The sequence below is a fragment of the Muntiacus reevesi genome, chromosome 15, assembly GCF_963930625.1.
Source record: "Muntiacus reevesi chromosome 15, mMunRee1.1, whole genome shotgun sequence".
In the NCBI taxonomy this organism is placed as follows: domain Eukaryota; kingdom Metazoa; phylum Chordata; class Mammalia; order Artiodactyla; family Cervidae; genus Muntiacus; species Muntiacus reevesi.
Genome location: NC_089263.1, coordinates 53,929,093 through 53,946,067, shown reverse-complemented (window position 1 = coordinate 53,946,067; position 16,975 = coordinate 53,929,093). Strand labels below are relative to the sequence as shown.

The following is a 16,975-nucleotide window of genomic DNA, read 5'->3' as shown; positions in this document are numbered from 1 at the left end:
TCTTATTTCTTTCTCCAGCATCTACAGCATGGGTGGCGTTCTCATTTTACAGAGGAGAAAGTTGAGAGAGAAAGATTAGCTCAAATTCTGAGCTCTGCAATTATGTCACCATTCGTTCATTCACTCATTGGAAGCATCTATCTTGGGCCAAACTCTAGGCTATCATCTTCCACTAAGGTAGAACTTCTCAGAATAGGAAAGGGCCTGATTCTGAGAACCTGATCTGTCACAACGTACAAAGGGCCAGGGAGCCCTGATGCTCGGCTTTGTGGGCCTAGAAGGACATGCTAGGTCATCAGAATCACTGTAGAATGAACACAGTGGGACGGCTGTACAAACACCACAGACCTTGGTGCTCTGCTTTGAACCTCCACCCTGCCATTTACCAGGTGCATGACCCTGAACAATTCGCTTCTCTAGTCTCAGCTTCCTCATCTGTAACGTGGGACTAACAAGAGCACCCCAGTGGTTAAGACTCCACACTTCCACGGCAGGGGGCACAGGTTGGATCCCTGGGTGGGGATCAAAGATCACATGCCCTGCATAGAGCAGCCAAAAAAACCCGGGGAGGTAGGGGACTAAAAGAACTCTTCACGGGGTGGAACTTTCCGCCAGATTGAAGAAAATAATGGATGTGAAACCCTAGCACCTCATTGTGTACCTGGAGAGCCCCCTACAGGCAGGAGCTGTTAGCACCTGATTATCAGCATCTGGATTCTGTCCACTGGGCCCAGCAGGGTCCTGGTAGGTGGGAGGGCTGTCCTGGGCTGAGTGCAGGCAGCATGAATGGTCTCTTTGTAGCAGGGAGGAGTGAGCCTGGGGCCCTGGGCCCCAAGACATCCTGCCCAGCCCTGGTCAAATCCCTGTAGCTTAAGCCGTTGGCTTCTTGGCACCAAAATGTATTTTTAAATTTCTGTTGACGTGCAACCAGTTCTGAATGAACAGAGCAGTTCTGAGGGTGGTTACAGACACCCACTCCACCCAGCAGCTGCTTCAGAAATCACACGCTCTCTCCCACGGAGAGGATCAGCCCTTCCTGTTGACCCTACAGGAAGTTCCTTCTAGAACTCCTCCAAGGGGGCGGGTCAGGTTCCTCACAGGACCGGCCCCAAGCTGTCCCAAAAGCCAGAAGACAGGAAGGTAATGGGCAGTGAGCCGAGGGGGCAGGTGGAGGTGAGGGAGGGACCTTTAAAGAAAGCAAGCAGGAGAGCAGGCACCCCCCTCCCTTTCATGGGTACCAGAGCGAAGCCAGGGGACTGCCCCCTCTCTCTGCATCCTGTGGGCTGCACCCTTCCCTCGGGGGCTCCCCTGTGACTCCTCCGCCCCCACCCAGGATGCATGAACATCTGCTGCCAGTGAGATGCCCTCCTGTGGGGCCGGGAATACTCACCTACTGACACAGTAGAATGCGATCAGTCTGAAGATGTCCTCAAACACAAGAACGGAGCCTTCCAGGTACAGTACTGGGGAGAGAGGACAGAGGCTTGGATGAGTGTCCCTGTCAGAGGAGAGGGGGTGTCAGTGCGGGTCTGCCCTGTGTTCACTTGTGGGTTCCGGCACCTGCTGCAGGGCCCGGCCTGCTGCAGTCACAAACACATCAGCAGCCCACTGGACCGTAGGTAGGAGAGAAGTGAACCTCTGTGGTGGTAATCCTGAGATTTTAGTGAAAGTCGCTCAGTTGTGTCCGACTCTTTGTGACCCCATGGACTGTACAGCCCATGGAGTTCTCCAGGCCAGAATACTAGAGTGGGTAGCCTTTCCCTTCTCCAGGGGATCTTCCCAACCCAGGGATCGGACCCAGGTCTCCCACACTGCAGGTGGATTCCTTACCACCTGATCCACCAGGGAAGCCCAAGATTTCAGGGGCCTCTTTATTACAGCAAGTGGCATTAACTAATAACACATGCACCATTTTGAGCGAAATAACACCGAAGACTCTAGATTATAAAAGCAGAACTTGAAAATGTCCCTAATTAAATACTCAGGGTCATCTCCACTTGACAATTCTGAGGACTGTGGGGGCCAGCAGAGGATAGCTTGTTCCTGTTCTGCTTTTAGCTTCCAGGAGATTCCTTGGTCCAGTGTGGCCTGTCAGAACCCCTGGGCCTGTCAGAACCTCACTTGATTTGGCTGCACAAGAGGGAGGGTGATGCCCATATTTTCCAGCTCTGACAAGAAAGAGGGATCAAGGGAGAGAGAGTCCATCCTGGGTGGATGTGGCTCCCTGGAGGGGCAGGGTGCCAGGATGTGGCAGTCAGGGCCCAAAGCCGGGGTGGACTGCCCAGAGGAGAGCGTGGTACCACATCATGCCCTGCAGCAGAGCACCAGGGTCAGGGGCCCAGAGACGCTGTGCTGCTCACCAGGGGTCTTGGCAGCTGCCCGCCCCCACGCCACCTGACTCTCATCCCAGGGCTCCATGCTCCCGACAAGTGATGCTCTCTGCATGTGGAGCCCACAGTGAACTTTCTCTGGCCTCAGAGGGCCAAGAAACATGTGTGCCTCACACTTCATTTCCATCTTCCTGAGGTTCTTCTGAGCATCCGTGGGGTGGAGGTATAAGGCCGGAGCTGGGTCCCAGGACTGGCTCCAACCCTGGGGAGGACAGTGTGACTCTGGGTTTGTCCCTTCCCCTCTCAATGCCCCAGTTCCTCTACCTGCAAAGGGAAGAGCCCTTCCAACCCTAAGCACTCATGCATCTAGGTGACCGCAGCCTGCTTCCAAAGCCTAGGTCAGCATTCCGCTGCACTGGTGATCTATGAGATGGGTATTGGAATACGCAAACTAACATGTTTTGTTCTAATAGTTTTAATACTTTCCTTCTTTCTATATGCTACTGCAGGGTTCTAAACAGTTAACATGATTTTTCTAAAAGATTGTGCTTAGTCACTCAGTCCTTGCCCGACTCTTTGTAACCCCATGGACTGTGGCCTGCCAGGCTCCTCTGTCCCTGGGGATTCTCCAGGCAAGAATACTGGAGTGGGTTGCCATGCCCTCCTCCAGGGGATCTTCGTGACTCAGGGATCGAACCCAGATCTCCCTGGGTTGGCATTGCAGGCAGGTTCTTCACTGCTTGAGCCACCAGGGAATTACATTCATCATTTATTTATGGCAAAGAGATCACGGTTTCTCATTAGGATAGATATAAAAATTTTACAAGGGAGTTTAAATCAAAACATTGAGTAGGTTACAGTTCTTGGAGGTACTGAGAAGACGTCCATAAAAAACCAGTCTGAAAAACATCAGTGCATAGAATTACCACCCTCCGTGAGCTAATGGACATGAGGCGGTCCACGATGCCACCTGGTGGCACGTAAGTGCATCACCGACCTTAGAAGCACCGACAGGCCAAGGGAATGTGAAAGTGAAGTCGCTCAATGTTGGACTCTGCGACCCCATGGACTGTAGCCCACCAGGCTCCTCTGTCCGTGGAATTTTCCAGGCAAGAGTAGCGGAGTGGGTTGCCATTTATAGGCTGGGGTCAAAAGATCTCTGGTAGCTGGGAGAGGTAGAGAGGGTGCTCCATCTGTAAACTGGAGTCAAGACCTTTCTCATGGATCCTTCAAGAGGGATTAGTGGTGATGCATGCAAAAAGCCTAGCCTCTTTATACCAGGCCTGCTCAACGATGAGCAGTTTTCCTTCACCACTGAGACACGGTCTGACCTTTGCAGACACAGATGAAACTTTTAAGACAGGCAGTCCCTTCCTCTCCTGTGCCCCTGGCACTTTCTGGAAAGGCCTCAGTTCCTTTAGACTTAGTGTACCCCCACTCTGGTCCCCTCCTCAGGAGCAAGGACCAGGGCTCATCCATTTTTGTGGCTGGGGCCATACAGAGTTCTAGATATAGTGGCCCAGTCCCCCTTTTTACTGTGAAAACAGGAGATTGGTCCAAGCACAAGTGAGGATCAAGGTCATGTTTGGTCTTTTGTAACCAGGCCTCTTCTGCCCCACCCCCAGCCCCCGGTTCATACTTCCCCGTCCTGCTCGTGGGAATAGCTCAGCAAGGCCACACCCGGGGGAGCTCCTTCCTGCCAGGGCCAGGGCTTTGCCCACACTTGAGCCCTCCTCAGGACCTAGCACGTTGTGTGGCATGCAGTTTAAAAAGTGAGCCAAGTTGCTTGGTCGTGTCCGACTCTTTGCAACCCCATGGACTGTAGCCTACCAGGCTCCTCCATCCATGGGATTTTCCAGCCAAAGGTACTGGAGTGGGTTGCCATTTCCTTCTCCAGGGAATCTTCCAGATGCAGGGATTGAACCCAGGTCTCCCGCACTGCAGGCAGACACTTTACCATCTGAGCCACCAAGGAAGCCGACATGCAGTTTGGAAGATAATAAATGTCTGCTAAAAGTCTGACTGAGGCTTCCCTGCTTGTCTAGTGGTTAAGAATCCACCTGCCAATGCAGGGGATGTGGGTTGAATCTCTGGTCCAGGAACATCCCGTGGAGCAGCTAAGCCCATGCATGTGCTCTAGGGGCAGAGCTCTGCAACAAGAGAAGCTACGCAACGAGAAGCCTGTGCCCCACAACTAGAGAGTAGCCCCCACTCGCCACAACTAGAGAAAGCCCATGTGCAGCAGTGAAGACTCATCATACCCCAAAACGAATAAAAATAAAGAAACAAACAGTTCAAAATATAAAAGCCTGTCTGGCAGGGGGACCCCAGAGGAGCAGAGGCCTCGGCGGGGTGAGGGGGGACGTGGTGCCTTGGCCGGAGTCTCAGGCCTCCCACCACGTGGCTCATGCCCTCCCTCCAGGGGCCCAAAGGGATACCTGGCACGTGAGGGAGCCCCGCCAGGCAGCGGGATACGTGTAAACGTATCTCCATCATGATTGCATACCCTCCCTGAGCCTCAGTTTCTTCAGCTGTATGCGTGCCTGCATGCTCAGTCGCTTCATTCATATCTGACTCTGTGACCTCATAGACTGTAGTCCTCCAGGCTCCTCTGTCCATGGGATTTCCCAGGCAAAAATACTCAAGTGGGTTGCCAGTTCCTTCTCCAGGGAATCACTTGAACTCAGGGATCAAACCTGCGCCTCTTATGTCTCCTTCATTGACAGGCATGTTCTTTACCACTAGCATCACCTGGAATCCCCTTCAGCTGCATAACAGAGTTAATAAAGTACCTGTCTTTTGTGGGTTGAACTGTGTCTCCCAGAAAGACACACTGTGATTCTAACCCCTGGTACCTCTGAGTGCGACTTTATTTGGAAACAGGGTCTTGGCGGATGGAATCAAGTTCACATGAGGTCAGACTGGATCGGGGTGGGCCCTAAATCCAACGATGGGTGTCCTTTTAAGAAAACATGTAAAGACTTGGGTCACAGACACAGAGAGGAGAAGCCATATGTAATGGAGGCAGAGATTGGAGGGATGCAGCCACAAGCCAAGTGTTGCCGGCTGTCACCAGAAGCCAGGAGAGAGGTCTGAACAGATTCTCCCAGGTCTCCAGGAAGAACCAACCCTGCCACACCTCGATTTGGCGATTGCTGGCCTCCGGGCCTTTGCTACAGCTCTCTCCCCAGGCAAGGAGGCTCCAGCTTCCACGTTCCTTGCTAATCCTCCTCATTTGTCTTTTGCCTTGAAGGCAAAGACTGTATCTTAAACTTCTCTGTACAGCATACTTGGCAAAAAGGGTATTCTATCATGATATGGCTTCCCAGATGGAGCAGTGGCAAAGAATCCACCTGCCAACACAGGAGACATAAGAGATGCAGGTTTGATCTCTGGGTTGGGAAGATCCCCTGGAGAAGGAAATGGCAACCCACTCCAGTATTCCTGCCTGGAAAATTCCAAGGACAGAGGAGCCTGGAGGGCTGCAGTTCACAGGATCACAGAGTTGGACACGACTGAGTGACTGCACACACACACTATAAAAAACATACAATTCAGCATTTTAATAATTTTTAAGAACACAATTCAGTGGCTCAAGTACATTCACACTGTACGACACGAGGCTTCTTTTGTGATGTGTTGAAAATGTTCTCAGATTGACCCTGGTAAGGGCTGGACAACTGAATATACCTAAAGCCAATAAATCATACACTTTAAATGGGTGAATTGTATGATGTTGAATACATGAAGTAAATACATCTCAATAAAGTCATGATTAAGAAAAAAAAGAAAATGCACACACACACACACACATAGCGGGCTGAGTTTCACTTCCTGTATTATGTCTTTCTGGCACTTTTATAATGAGCATATGTGACATTTGTAAGCAGAGAAACTATGAAGAGTCTCTAAATTTTTCTCGAATGTTCTAAATTTGTAAATGTTTCTCAGGGGCTGACTGCTCTCCAGAGTCCTCTTGGTTCATGCTACTTCGGTTCCCCTCCAAGCCCCGTGAGGACTGACAAGCTCCCTGGGTCACCCACTGGGTGTTCCCAACAAGGATGCTGGCTCCCTCTGCTCCCCTCCGAAAACCTAAGCAGTGGTGACTCCTCCACTGTGTACAGCCTCCAGCCTCCTCAGTGGAAAGAGCAGTGGGAACACACCAGACCCCTGTCTAAACCGTCTCTCTTTCAAACAGTGAGGAGAAAAAACAGCACCAGCTAGTCCCATCTGCTATGTCCCCAGGTGACAACAATGGGACTTGACCCTGCCTAGATAAAAAGAAACCTTTCACCTCATGACTCACCACCAAGGCTGAGTCAAGACAGGGTGGAGATTCCGGGTCCATGCACACCAGCCTGGCTTCTGGCCTTTACAATCTCAACACCAAAATGAGTAATCCGCAAAGAACCAAAAGCTGTTGGAAGATTCATTTTTTAGGAAATTCCATTTTATCACTCAGTAATACAAATGAACTGCCAAGGCAGGAATGGTGTAGGTATCTTTTTTTCTCCATGGTACCCTCAGCACAAGGCATGGTGCTTAGCACATTGCTGGCTCTCCAGTATTTATGTAACTATTTCTTTAGCAATTGTTTTCTTTGGAAATACAGGTCCACAGGAAGTTGCAGAGATGAACAGAGAGGCCCTCTTCACTTTTCATCCAGTTTCCCTAAATGTCAATATTAGGGCGCATAATTAGAGGACAATATCTGAACCAGGAAGCTATCCTTCGTGCAATCCACAGAGCTCATTCAGATCTTACCAGGTTTATACTAGCTCTCGTGCATATGAGTGTGTGTTTGTAGAGAACTATGCAATTTTATCCCATGTGTAAATCCCAGCTGCCTGTAATCACCACCTCAATCAAGGTATTTCATATCACATCCACCCCAACACTTGGCAGCCACTAATCTGTTTTCAATCTCTGTGATTACATGATTGAATGTCATATAAATGGAGTCATACAGGACATACTCTCTGGGACTGGCTTTTCCCATTCTGGTTCATTTCCTCAAGGGTCATCCAAGTTATTGAGTGAATCAATACGCCATTCTTTTTTAGTGCTGAGTAGTAACCTATGGTCTGGGTGTTCCTTGGTCATTCACCCATTGAAGGACATCTGGAAATTTCTGGTTTTTAGTGATTATGCATAAGCTGCTGTGGAACTCTTAGGTACATGTTTCTGCGTGAAAATATACTTTCCTTTTTCTGGGATATATGCCCCGAAGTGCATTTGCTTGGTCACAAGGTTAAGTCCATCCTTTGTTTTTCAAAGGAAGGGCTGAACTGCTCTCCAGAGTGGCTGTACCCTTTTACATTCCTACCAGTTATGTAGCAGCGATGCAGTTTCTTCCCCCATGCTTGTCAGCTGGGTGTGGTCACTATTTTTTATTTTGGCCATTCCACTAGGTATAGAGTGTTATTTCATTGTGGCTTTAATTTGCATTTCAAAAAGATGCTGAATGCCCTTTCATGTGTACATCCTCTTTGCTCAAGTGTCTATTCATGTCTTTTCCTGTTTTCTAACTGGACAGTTTTTCAAATGTTGGATTTTTAAAAAACCATTTTATTAAGATATCATTCACACACCACACAACTCAGCAATTTAAGGTGCACGATGGTCTCAGTAGATTCACAGAGTTGTGCAAACATTACCACAATCAATTTTAGAACATTTTCATTATCCCCCCAAGGAAATGCAATACCCATCAGCGGTCACTTTCCATTCCTCCCTCCTCCTAGCTTCTGGAAACCACTAATCTACTTCCTGTCCCTATGGATTTGCCTATTTTGGACTTTTTATATAAATGGAATCATACAATATGTGGTCCTGTGGGTCTGGCTTCTTTCATTTAGCATCATGATTTCAATGTTTGTCCATGTCCATGTTGTAGCGGGAGTCAGCGATAGCACTTTACTACTCTTTTTTTTTTTTTTTAAAGTTAACTTTTACTGGAGTATGGGCTTCCCTGGTAGCTCAGAGGTTAAAGTGTCTGCCTGCAATGCGGGAGACCCAGGTTCGATCCCTGGGGCGGGAAGATCCCCTGGAGAAGGAAACGGCAATCCATTCCAGTATTCTTGCCTGGAGAATCCCATGGATGGAGGAGCCTGGTAGGCTCCAGTCCATGGGGTCGCCAAGAGTCAGATGCGACTGAGCGACTTCACTTTCACTTTTCTGGAGTATAGTTGGTTCTCAGGTGGCGCTAGTGGTAAAGAATCCACCTGCCAACACAGGAGATGCAAGAGATTGGGGTTCAATCCCTGGTTGGGGAAGATCCCCTGGAGTAGGAAATGGCAACCCACTCCAGTATTCTTGCCTGGAAAATTCCATGGGCAGAAAAACCTGACAGGCTACAGTTCATGGGGCCACAAAGAGTTGGGACATGACTGAGCGACTGAGCACCTGTAGCTGATTTACAATGTTGTGTTAGTTTCTACTGTATGTAAATACCTAAATCCACTCTCTTTTGGATTCTTTCCCATAGAGGTCACTACAGAGTTTTGAGGAGCACTCCCTGTGCTATCAGTGGCACTTCACTCTTCTTTATGTCTGAATAGTATTCTGTTAGATGGATGTACCACATTCTGTTTATCCATTCATCACTGATAGATATTTGGGTTGTTTCCACTCCTTGGTTATTACAAATAATACTGCTCTTGACATTTGTGTACAAATTTTTAAGTGGACATCTGTTTGCATGTCTTGAGCATATGCCTAGAAGTGGAATTGCTAGATCCTACAGTTAACTCTATGGGCTTCCCCAGTGGCTCAGCGGTAAAGAATCTGCCTGCAATGCCGGAGCCACAGGAGACGTGGGTTCCATCCCTGAGCTGGGAAGATCCCCTGGAGGAGGAAATGGCAACCCACTCCAGTATTCTTGCCTAGAAAAGTCCATGGACAGAGAAGCCTGGCAGGCTACAGTCCACGTGTTTGTAAAGAGCCAGACACACCTGACTGACTGAGCACACACATGGCACGCATGGTAACTCTACATATTTAAGAGACTGGTGGCGTGTTTCTCAAAGCAACCGCACCGTTTAACATTTCCACTCGAAACATGTTTAAGTTTCTCCACAGGCGTTCATTCCCTGGTGGTCCAGTGGTTAAGAATCCACCCGCCAATGCAGGGGACATAGATTCTATCCGTGGTCCAGGAAGATTCCACATGCTCAGGGCAACTAAGCCTATGTGCCACAACTATGGAGCTCCCGAGCCGCACGACTAAAGCCCACGTGCCCTGGAGTCTGTGCTCCACAAGAGAAGCCACTGCAATGAGAAGCCCATGCACCACAACCAGAGAGTAGCCCCCGCTTGTTGCAACCATAGAAGGCCTGTGAGCAGTGATGAAGACTCAGTGCAGACAAAAATAAACACACAAATTAAAAAAAAAGTTTCTCCACACCTTTGCTGGTACTTTGTCTATTACTGATTAGAATCATCTTAGCAGGTGTGAAATGGTATCTCACTGTGTTTTTAACTTATTTTGCATCGGGGTATATAGCTGACTAACAATGGGGTAGTTTCAGACGAACAGAGAAGGGGACTCAGTCATATATCCCATGTATCCCTCACTGTGGTTTTGATTTGCATTTCTGCAAGGATTAATGATGTCAAGCATATTTTCATGGATTTATTGGCTATTTGCATATGTACTTTGGAAAAATGTCTATTCAGATCCTTTGTTCATTTTGATTTGGGTTACTTGTTTTTTATTGTTGAGTTTTGAGAGTTCTTTATCTGATCTAGATATAAAGCATTTGTCAGATGTGTGATTTGCAAATATTTTCTCCCAGTTGTCTTTTCATCCTTGAACAGGGTCTTTCAAATATTTATTTGAAGAGTGAAAAAAAAAAAAAGAATACTGTCCAAATTTGTGAAATAGTAAGCATTTATATGGTGTCACATAAATAAGTCAACAGTTATATGTCCAACCTGCTTTAATGAACTCTCAACTCGTCTTTGCATTTGGCAGTATCTACCGTTATAATTAGGGGTTTCCCTGGTGGCTTGGTGGTAAAGAATCCACCTGCCAATGCAGGAGATGTGGGTTCAAATCCCTGGGTTAGGAAGATTCCCTGGAGAAGTGGCAACTTGCTTCAGTATTCTTGCCAGGGAAATCCCATGGACAGAGGAGCCTGACAGGCTATAGTCCAGAAAGTCACAAAGAATCAGACACAAGTTAGCAATTAAACCACAACCACAACAAATTGTGATAACTAAGGTAAGAGGGAGTCTTTAACCAGCTATTGCTCTTCTCTAGACCAAAGTCCCCTGTGCCACCTTACTCTTAAGTTCCTGGGCAGACGTGTTCTTCATAGCTGGTCCAGAGGTAAACTTCAGCCACACCTGGCTTAATTTTACCACACAATCCCAGTGACTGAGGTGAGTGAGCCTGACCAGTGAGAACCCCTTCTCCAGCACGTTCTTTTTAAAAAGAGACGGCTCTTGGCAGCTGCCTTCTCTAAAGAAGGTCTGATTTGTCTTTCCTGGCAAGTGAAGGTGAGCATCTGTCCACTTAAGCTTGACCCTGGGCTCTGCTGAGGAAAAGATCATCACAAAAAGAATGAATATACACCTTGCCACGGTTTAACATTGTGAAATGTACAGATTGCTCAGGAAATGTAAACTGTCTTCCCTGTTGGCAGACAGACTTGTCAACCTAAGAGATCTCTGTTCAAATACATTCCTTTTGACAACAGGAATTGTTCCATTAATTTCCAGGTATGACCCTCCTTGGAAGGACTTGGTCCGAGTTACTCTTCAGAGAGGACATTATATATTCAACCACTGACAAATATTTATCATGGTCGCGCTCTGTAGAAATCAGGGGAAACAGATTTAGAAATTTAGAGGAAGCTTAGCAGTGAGCAGGGTGACGGGGAATTTGCCAACGGTTTTGGCCACAGGACTTATCTGAAACTCCCTCCTGCGGGGAGAGATTCAATACAACCAGCTCATTCTTTTTTGAGGATTGAAAATGTGGTTGGGTAAGGGTAGGAGGGATGTTCATTGATTTTTATCTAAGAAAAAGCCCTGCAGGTATCAAGGTCTCAGCGTGTACGTTTACAGAATGGGGCCCTGGATGGATGAGAACTGCCTCATAAGAGGGTCCCCAGAGGGATGAAGGAAGGATCGCTACTGGCAGGAGAGGTGGGGTCTCGGACCTCTCAGAAAAGGGCATCACACGTGGCTGGGGGAATCTGGGTGGGCCCGGGAAGTGGCTCCACCCCAAAGACTTCTGTGACACTGCAGAGCCTACATTCCCTGAAACATAACACCCTGAATGGGTTGCCAGACAGATTCTAATAGATTCTGAACCTGCTTCCTGAAAGGGATCCTGCCAAGCTGGGTCCCTGATAGGAAAGGTCAGGAGTGCAGAGCCTGAGAATAAAAAGCCAACATGACCAGAGGCTGGGGAGTGGTGGGGGGGTGGGGGGTGTGTGGGGGTGAGGGTGAGGTGGGGGTGTGGGGTCACCTGCGGTGACCACGCCCATTCTTTCAGCTGTCCCTCCCACCCCCGTCAGCTCCATCCTCAGCTGGAAGTTCACACAGTTGCCTTCTGGCTGGAGGGACCTCTGCTGTCCAGCAACACCATGGTTGCCATAGGAACCATGACCTAGACAGTACGTGACAGAGGAGGAAAAAGACTATTTCATACTATCATCAGGCCCACTTTTCTGTGTTAGCTGAGAACTCCTTGCCCTGTTCCCAGGCATGGAACTGGGGAGAGTGGCAATTTCTCTGGCGTCCAGAGGACCTAGTGGTTCCAGGCCCGCCTTCAGCACCACTTGCTTCCAGATGCTGCCGCAGTGCATCTGGGTCACCTGTGAAGCGAGAGAGTTGGCTCTGTCCCCTCCAGAAGGAAGGGGCTGCTGGACTAGGGCTGCCGGAAGCTCTGGCTCCAGCAGAGGGCAGAGCTGTCAGAAGAAGCGAGAACAGAGTTCCGTGCTGGGCAGCCGATCTCCTGTGGTCTCGGAGCAGACTGGCTGCCCGACCATACAAGGACGGGAGCACAGAGCAGGGGAAATGCCTGTTCCCACTGCAGGCAAAGCCCAAACCCCTACGGTACTGACCAGGCCTGGGCTCCTGGCTCCAACCCTCCACGGGCCCAGAGACAAAGCCTTCGAGTCTCTGAAACTTGCTTTCTCTAACAGTCAAGGGAGGATCTGAGTAACTGAAGCCCTCCCGGGCTCTGCACCTGCTGTGCAGAGGCTGAGTGGTGGTACCCTGCAGACAGGCCCTGAGTGAAGACTAGCAGCCTCTCCCCTAAAGGTGACACAGAGTTCTGGAAGGTCTAGGGGGGACTGCGAGGGGTGGGGGGGTGGGGAGGCAAGTTAAGGCTCAGGGACCTGGAAGAGGATGCTGATCAGCAGATGTGCCAAAAATAGCTCCCTTTCTGTCTCCCTGGCTGTTACTGATGGTCCAGGGTGGGCATCTTGGCTCACTGGCTGGCCCTGGAGTCCTTTCATTCATCTGTTCACCGGCCTGCCCTCCATAAAGTCCCAAGCAACCCTGAAGCCTCTCAGTGTAAGATCATCGTTCCTGAGCCCTCTCCCCCATCAAATATGGACCCCTGGGGCAGGACTAGATGTGGGGCACAGCAAGCCTTTGCCCAGTGCACCTTTGACTAGAGGCCAATAGGAAAGGGATAGGGAGGACCCAGCAGCCATGGTCAGGGGTCCAAGCAGGGGCCATTTCCACATGCTCTCAGTGCCCCATTATGGGGTCTAACGAGGGAGCAAAGAAGGGCCTCTTTCTTCAGGTGGCTGCAGCCCTGCACAAAACTGCACAACCTGACAAGCAGAACACCAGCTGGATTTAATCCTACCAGGCACTTTTGGGCAGTGCACAAGCTGGGCAACTGTCCACGACAGCCCTGGGTATGAGTCACAGCCATCTTTCCTGGTTGTTCTTGGCATAAGAAGCCATCTCCTCTTGATTTCATCTTAAGAATTTTAGGATGAAAAAGGCAGCAATGCCTTCTCACTGAGTTCTCTACCATACCCCTAGTTTGCTCAAACTAGATCCAAGTACCTGTAAGTTTGCCTCTCAATGGATGGGGAACCACTGAAGGCCAGAACAGAAGGACTCTTAGAGACAGCTCTTGTCCAACCTCCCTCATTGCACAGACAGGGATACAGAAGTCCAGAGAAGGCGCATCATCATCTAATGAAAGAGGGTTAGCCTGGGTGTTTTCTAGAGTTTGATTCCGGCACTCTCTGGACTCTAGATTCTAAGCCTGGACTACTGCTGTTCTGCCTCCTTCTCCCAACTTCACAGTGTGGATTTTGTCCAGATTTGAGCTTCCTGATTTAGTAATACAGGGTTATCATTTTCAAAGTTTTAATAACCACATCATCATCTACCATTTACCACATGCCTATTATGTGCTAGCCTCTGTATTTCTAACTATCATGACAACTCCACTATTTTCATATTATGAGCAAATTAAGCCAAGGCTCAGAGAGTTTAAGGAACTGGACTGAGGGCATAGACCCAGTCGTGACCAGGTGTCACCAGCCCTGGGAGCCTGGCGCATGAGACACCTTTTGCTCAGCAGAAGTGACATGGGGCGGGGTGGTGAGGCATCCCAGGGCTTCATACCTACACTCAATGTGCCTACTTCACCTGTCAGCTAGCAGGGACACCTTCCCATGGACCACACATCCCCACCTGTTACTCGGCAGGCCCCGGGTTCCCCTCGGAGATGGCTTCCTGGGCAGGACGAGCTCCTCTCCCTCTGGCCCATCACTGGACACACACTCCACTTGAGAGCGCGATTTCCCCACACCACGATGTGTTCACGGGTCTGACGCTGGCCCAGAGCTCCTGGAAAGCAGGGGACGGGCCTTCCTTCTCTCCCAGATCCAGGGCTTTGCCTGGATCACACCACGTGCTTGATGGGTTCTGCCATTATTAAAAGCATTTCCTCTGAATCCACGTTGGCAGCCATCTCTGCAGTCACTGCCACCACACCGTCCAAGCTGTAATAAAAACTGCTTTTTTCTTGGACAGTGCACTTCCGTTTTTAACAACCGCGTCGATGAGGATTTAAGTGTGGGAAAAGGAACACAGAAGGAGCTGTCACAGTGCAGATGGGACTTTGCCGGAGAACTATTTATAGGTTCAGACGCCAAAACAGAAGGGGAGACGGTGGACAGATGTGCGAACCGTCAAGTGTCAGGGAAGACTAAATAAAGAGTAAAGCCACAGGGAGGTGTTGGGGGAGAAGGAACGGGGAGGGGTGGGGGGAGACGCTGAGCAGAGGCTGACCATCCTGGGGCTTGAGTTATCTATGGGGAAGGAGCTACAAGGCTGGGAAAGCAATCCGCCTGCTCCTTTGCTCAGACTATAGGGGCGGGGAGGTGTCTTTGCACCCATTATGAAAAGACACTGCTGTCTCCGGGAACAGAAAAAATAGGAGGAAAAGGAGGTGCCCTGGGCACCACCCTGATGGCAGGACAGCCCCAAGGGCCACAGGAAGATCCAGCAAGAAACCACTGTGCCCAGAAAACAACCCACCTTCAGCTTCAGAGGCTTATAAAGTTCATCCCACCTCAGAGTTTCAGAACTCTTATCTGTGGTCTAGGAGAAAGTGGCTGCCACTTATGAGAACTGTGACACTGAGAGAGGTTAAGTGGTTCACCAAAGGTCACAGAGCTGGGAAGTGGTACCAGGATGTGACCAGAAGCGAGACTGACTCAGCCCAGGCTCCCAACCTGCACACCGGGCCACTGGCTCTTGAGACCCTGCTGTCCCATAGAAATATAACTCAAGTCATGTGTGCAATTTAAATTTTGCCCATACTCATGTTAGTAATAGTAAACAGAAACAAGTGAAATTAATTTCAGTAATGGTCTATTTAACCCAACATATTCAAAACAACATCATTTCAACAAGCTATAAATATAAAAAAATTACTGAGATGCATCACAGTCCTTTTTTTCATATGCAGTGTTCAAAATCTGGTGTGTATTTTATACTTACAGCTCATCTTTATTCCGAAGAAGGCAATGGCAACCGACTCCAGTACTCTTGCCTGGAAAATCCCATGGACGGAGGAGCCTGGTAGGCTGCAGTCCATGGGGTCACTAAGAGTTGGATATGACTGAGTGACTTCACTTTCACTTTTCACTTTCATGCATTGGAGAAGGCAATGGCAACCCACTCCGGTACTCTTGCCTGGAAAATCCCATGGACGGGGGAGCCTGGTGGGCTGCCGTCTGTGGGGTTGCACAGAGTCAGACACGACTGAAGCAACTTAGCAGCAGCAGCATCTCTATTCAGACTCCACATCTGTAGTGTTCAGTAGCCCCATGCAGCTCGAGGTTGCTGAACTAGACAGCACAGCCTTAAGCAGTGTGCTTGGCCAGGAGCAAATCTGTCCCCCAGGAAACGTGTGGCAGGGCGTGGACACTCCTCAGGTTGTTGGGGGGAATCCAAGGCTGGATGAGGTGAGGGGTATCTAGTGGGCAGAGGCCTGTGCTTGCTCAGTTGCTAAGTCATGTCTGACTCTTTCCGACCCCATGGACTGTAGCCAACCAGGCTCCTCTGTTCATGGGATTTTCCAAGGATGTTGCTAAACCTACTAATTTAGTGCACAGGACAGCACCCCCCAAACTGAGCAAAGAATGATCCAGCTCCAAACATCAAGAGTACTGAGTTTCAGAAAACCAGCACAAGAGGATGAACCTGCTTCTTTCTGGGACAACCGGCAAGAGCCAGGAGCCCTGTGGGTGCCACACCTAGAGCTGCCTGCACGCAAAGGATGCCTGACATCAGTGCTGGAACCAAAGTGAATGCAAGACTGGAGGGTCCACCAAGACTCAGAACCCAGGACCTCAGCCTCACAGGAATCATGTTCCCGTCCTCTATACCAGCTGAGTCACAGGGCATGGTATCAAGAATAAGGGATCAGGGCTTCCCTGGTGGCTCAGTGGTAAAGAATCTGCCTGCCAATGCAAGAGACACAGGTTCAATCCCTGATCTGGGAAGATCCCACATGCTGGGGAGCAGCTAAGCCTGGGTGCCACAACTACTGGGCCTGTGCTGTAGAGCCTGGGGGGCGCAGCAAGAGAAGCCACTGCAACGAGAAGCCCATGCACCACAACTAGAAGTAGTCCCTGCTCACTGCAACTAGAGAAAAAGTCCATGTAGCAATGAAGACCCAGCACAACCAAAAATAAATTATAAAAATACACAAGGGACCAGTCTTGAGTCAACTGACATTTCTCTTGCTTGGAGATGCTACTGAGACACCTGCTGGTAAACACTCAGCCATCTGGGCTCAAGACACGGCTTTCTTCTCGCCGGCCCTGGTGTGAGTACCCTGGAGCAGGCTTGGCCCTTGCCAGGAGGAGGCCTTCGGTACCAGGGAACAAATTCAATGAGAGGTGTGATGCTAGGGCACTTGATTTCGGCTATAGGTCAAACTGCATCCTTTCAACCAGTCCATAGGTAGGAAAGCTGAGGTTATGATCCTTTATTCCCTTGCTGGTTCTGAACGCAGGAGTGGAAGAAAGGGAATGGTATTTATAGAACCGCCTCCATTTCCCAAATCCTCCACAGACCTAGGGCTGAGTGCTCCCCTGAGCAGGGAAGGGACACCAGCGCTGCTGCCAGAGGAGCATCTCTGTGGGCTC

General features: G+C 49.5%; 1 protein-coding gene across 1 annotated transcript in view; it reads right to left on the bottom strand.

Annotated features, from left to right (window-relative positions):
- RIN3 (Ras and Rab interactor 3) overlaps positions 1-16,975 on the bottom strand; it is a 130,330-nt gene that overhangs the window by 39,556 nt on the left and 73,799 nt on the right. The window contains exon 4 of the mRNA XM_065906609.1: positions 1,391-1,463. Within this exon, the coding sequence (XP_065762681.1) occupies positions 1,391-1,463 (73 nt within the window). The remainder of the gene's footprint in view (positions 1-1,390; positions 1,464-16,975) is intronic.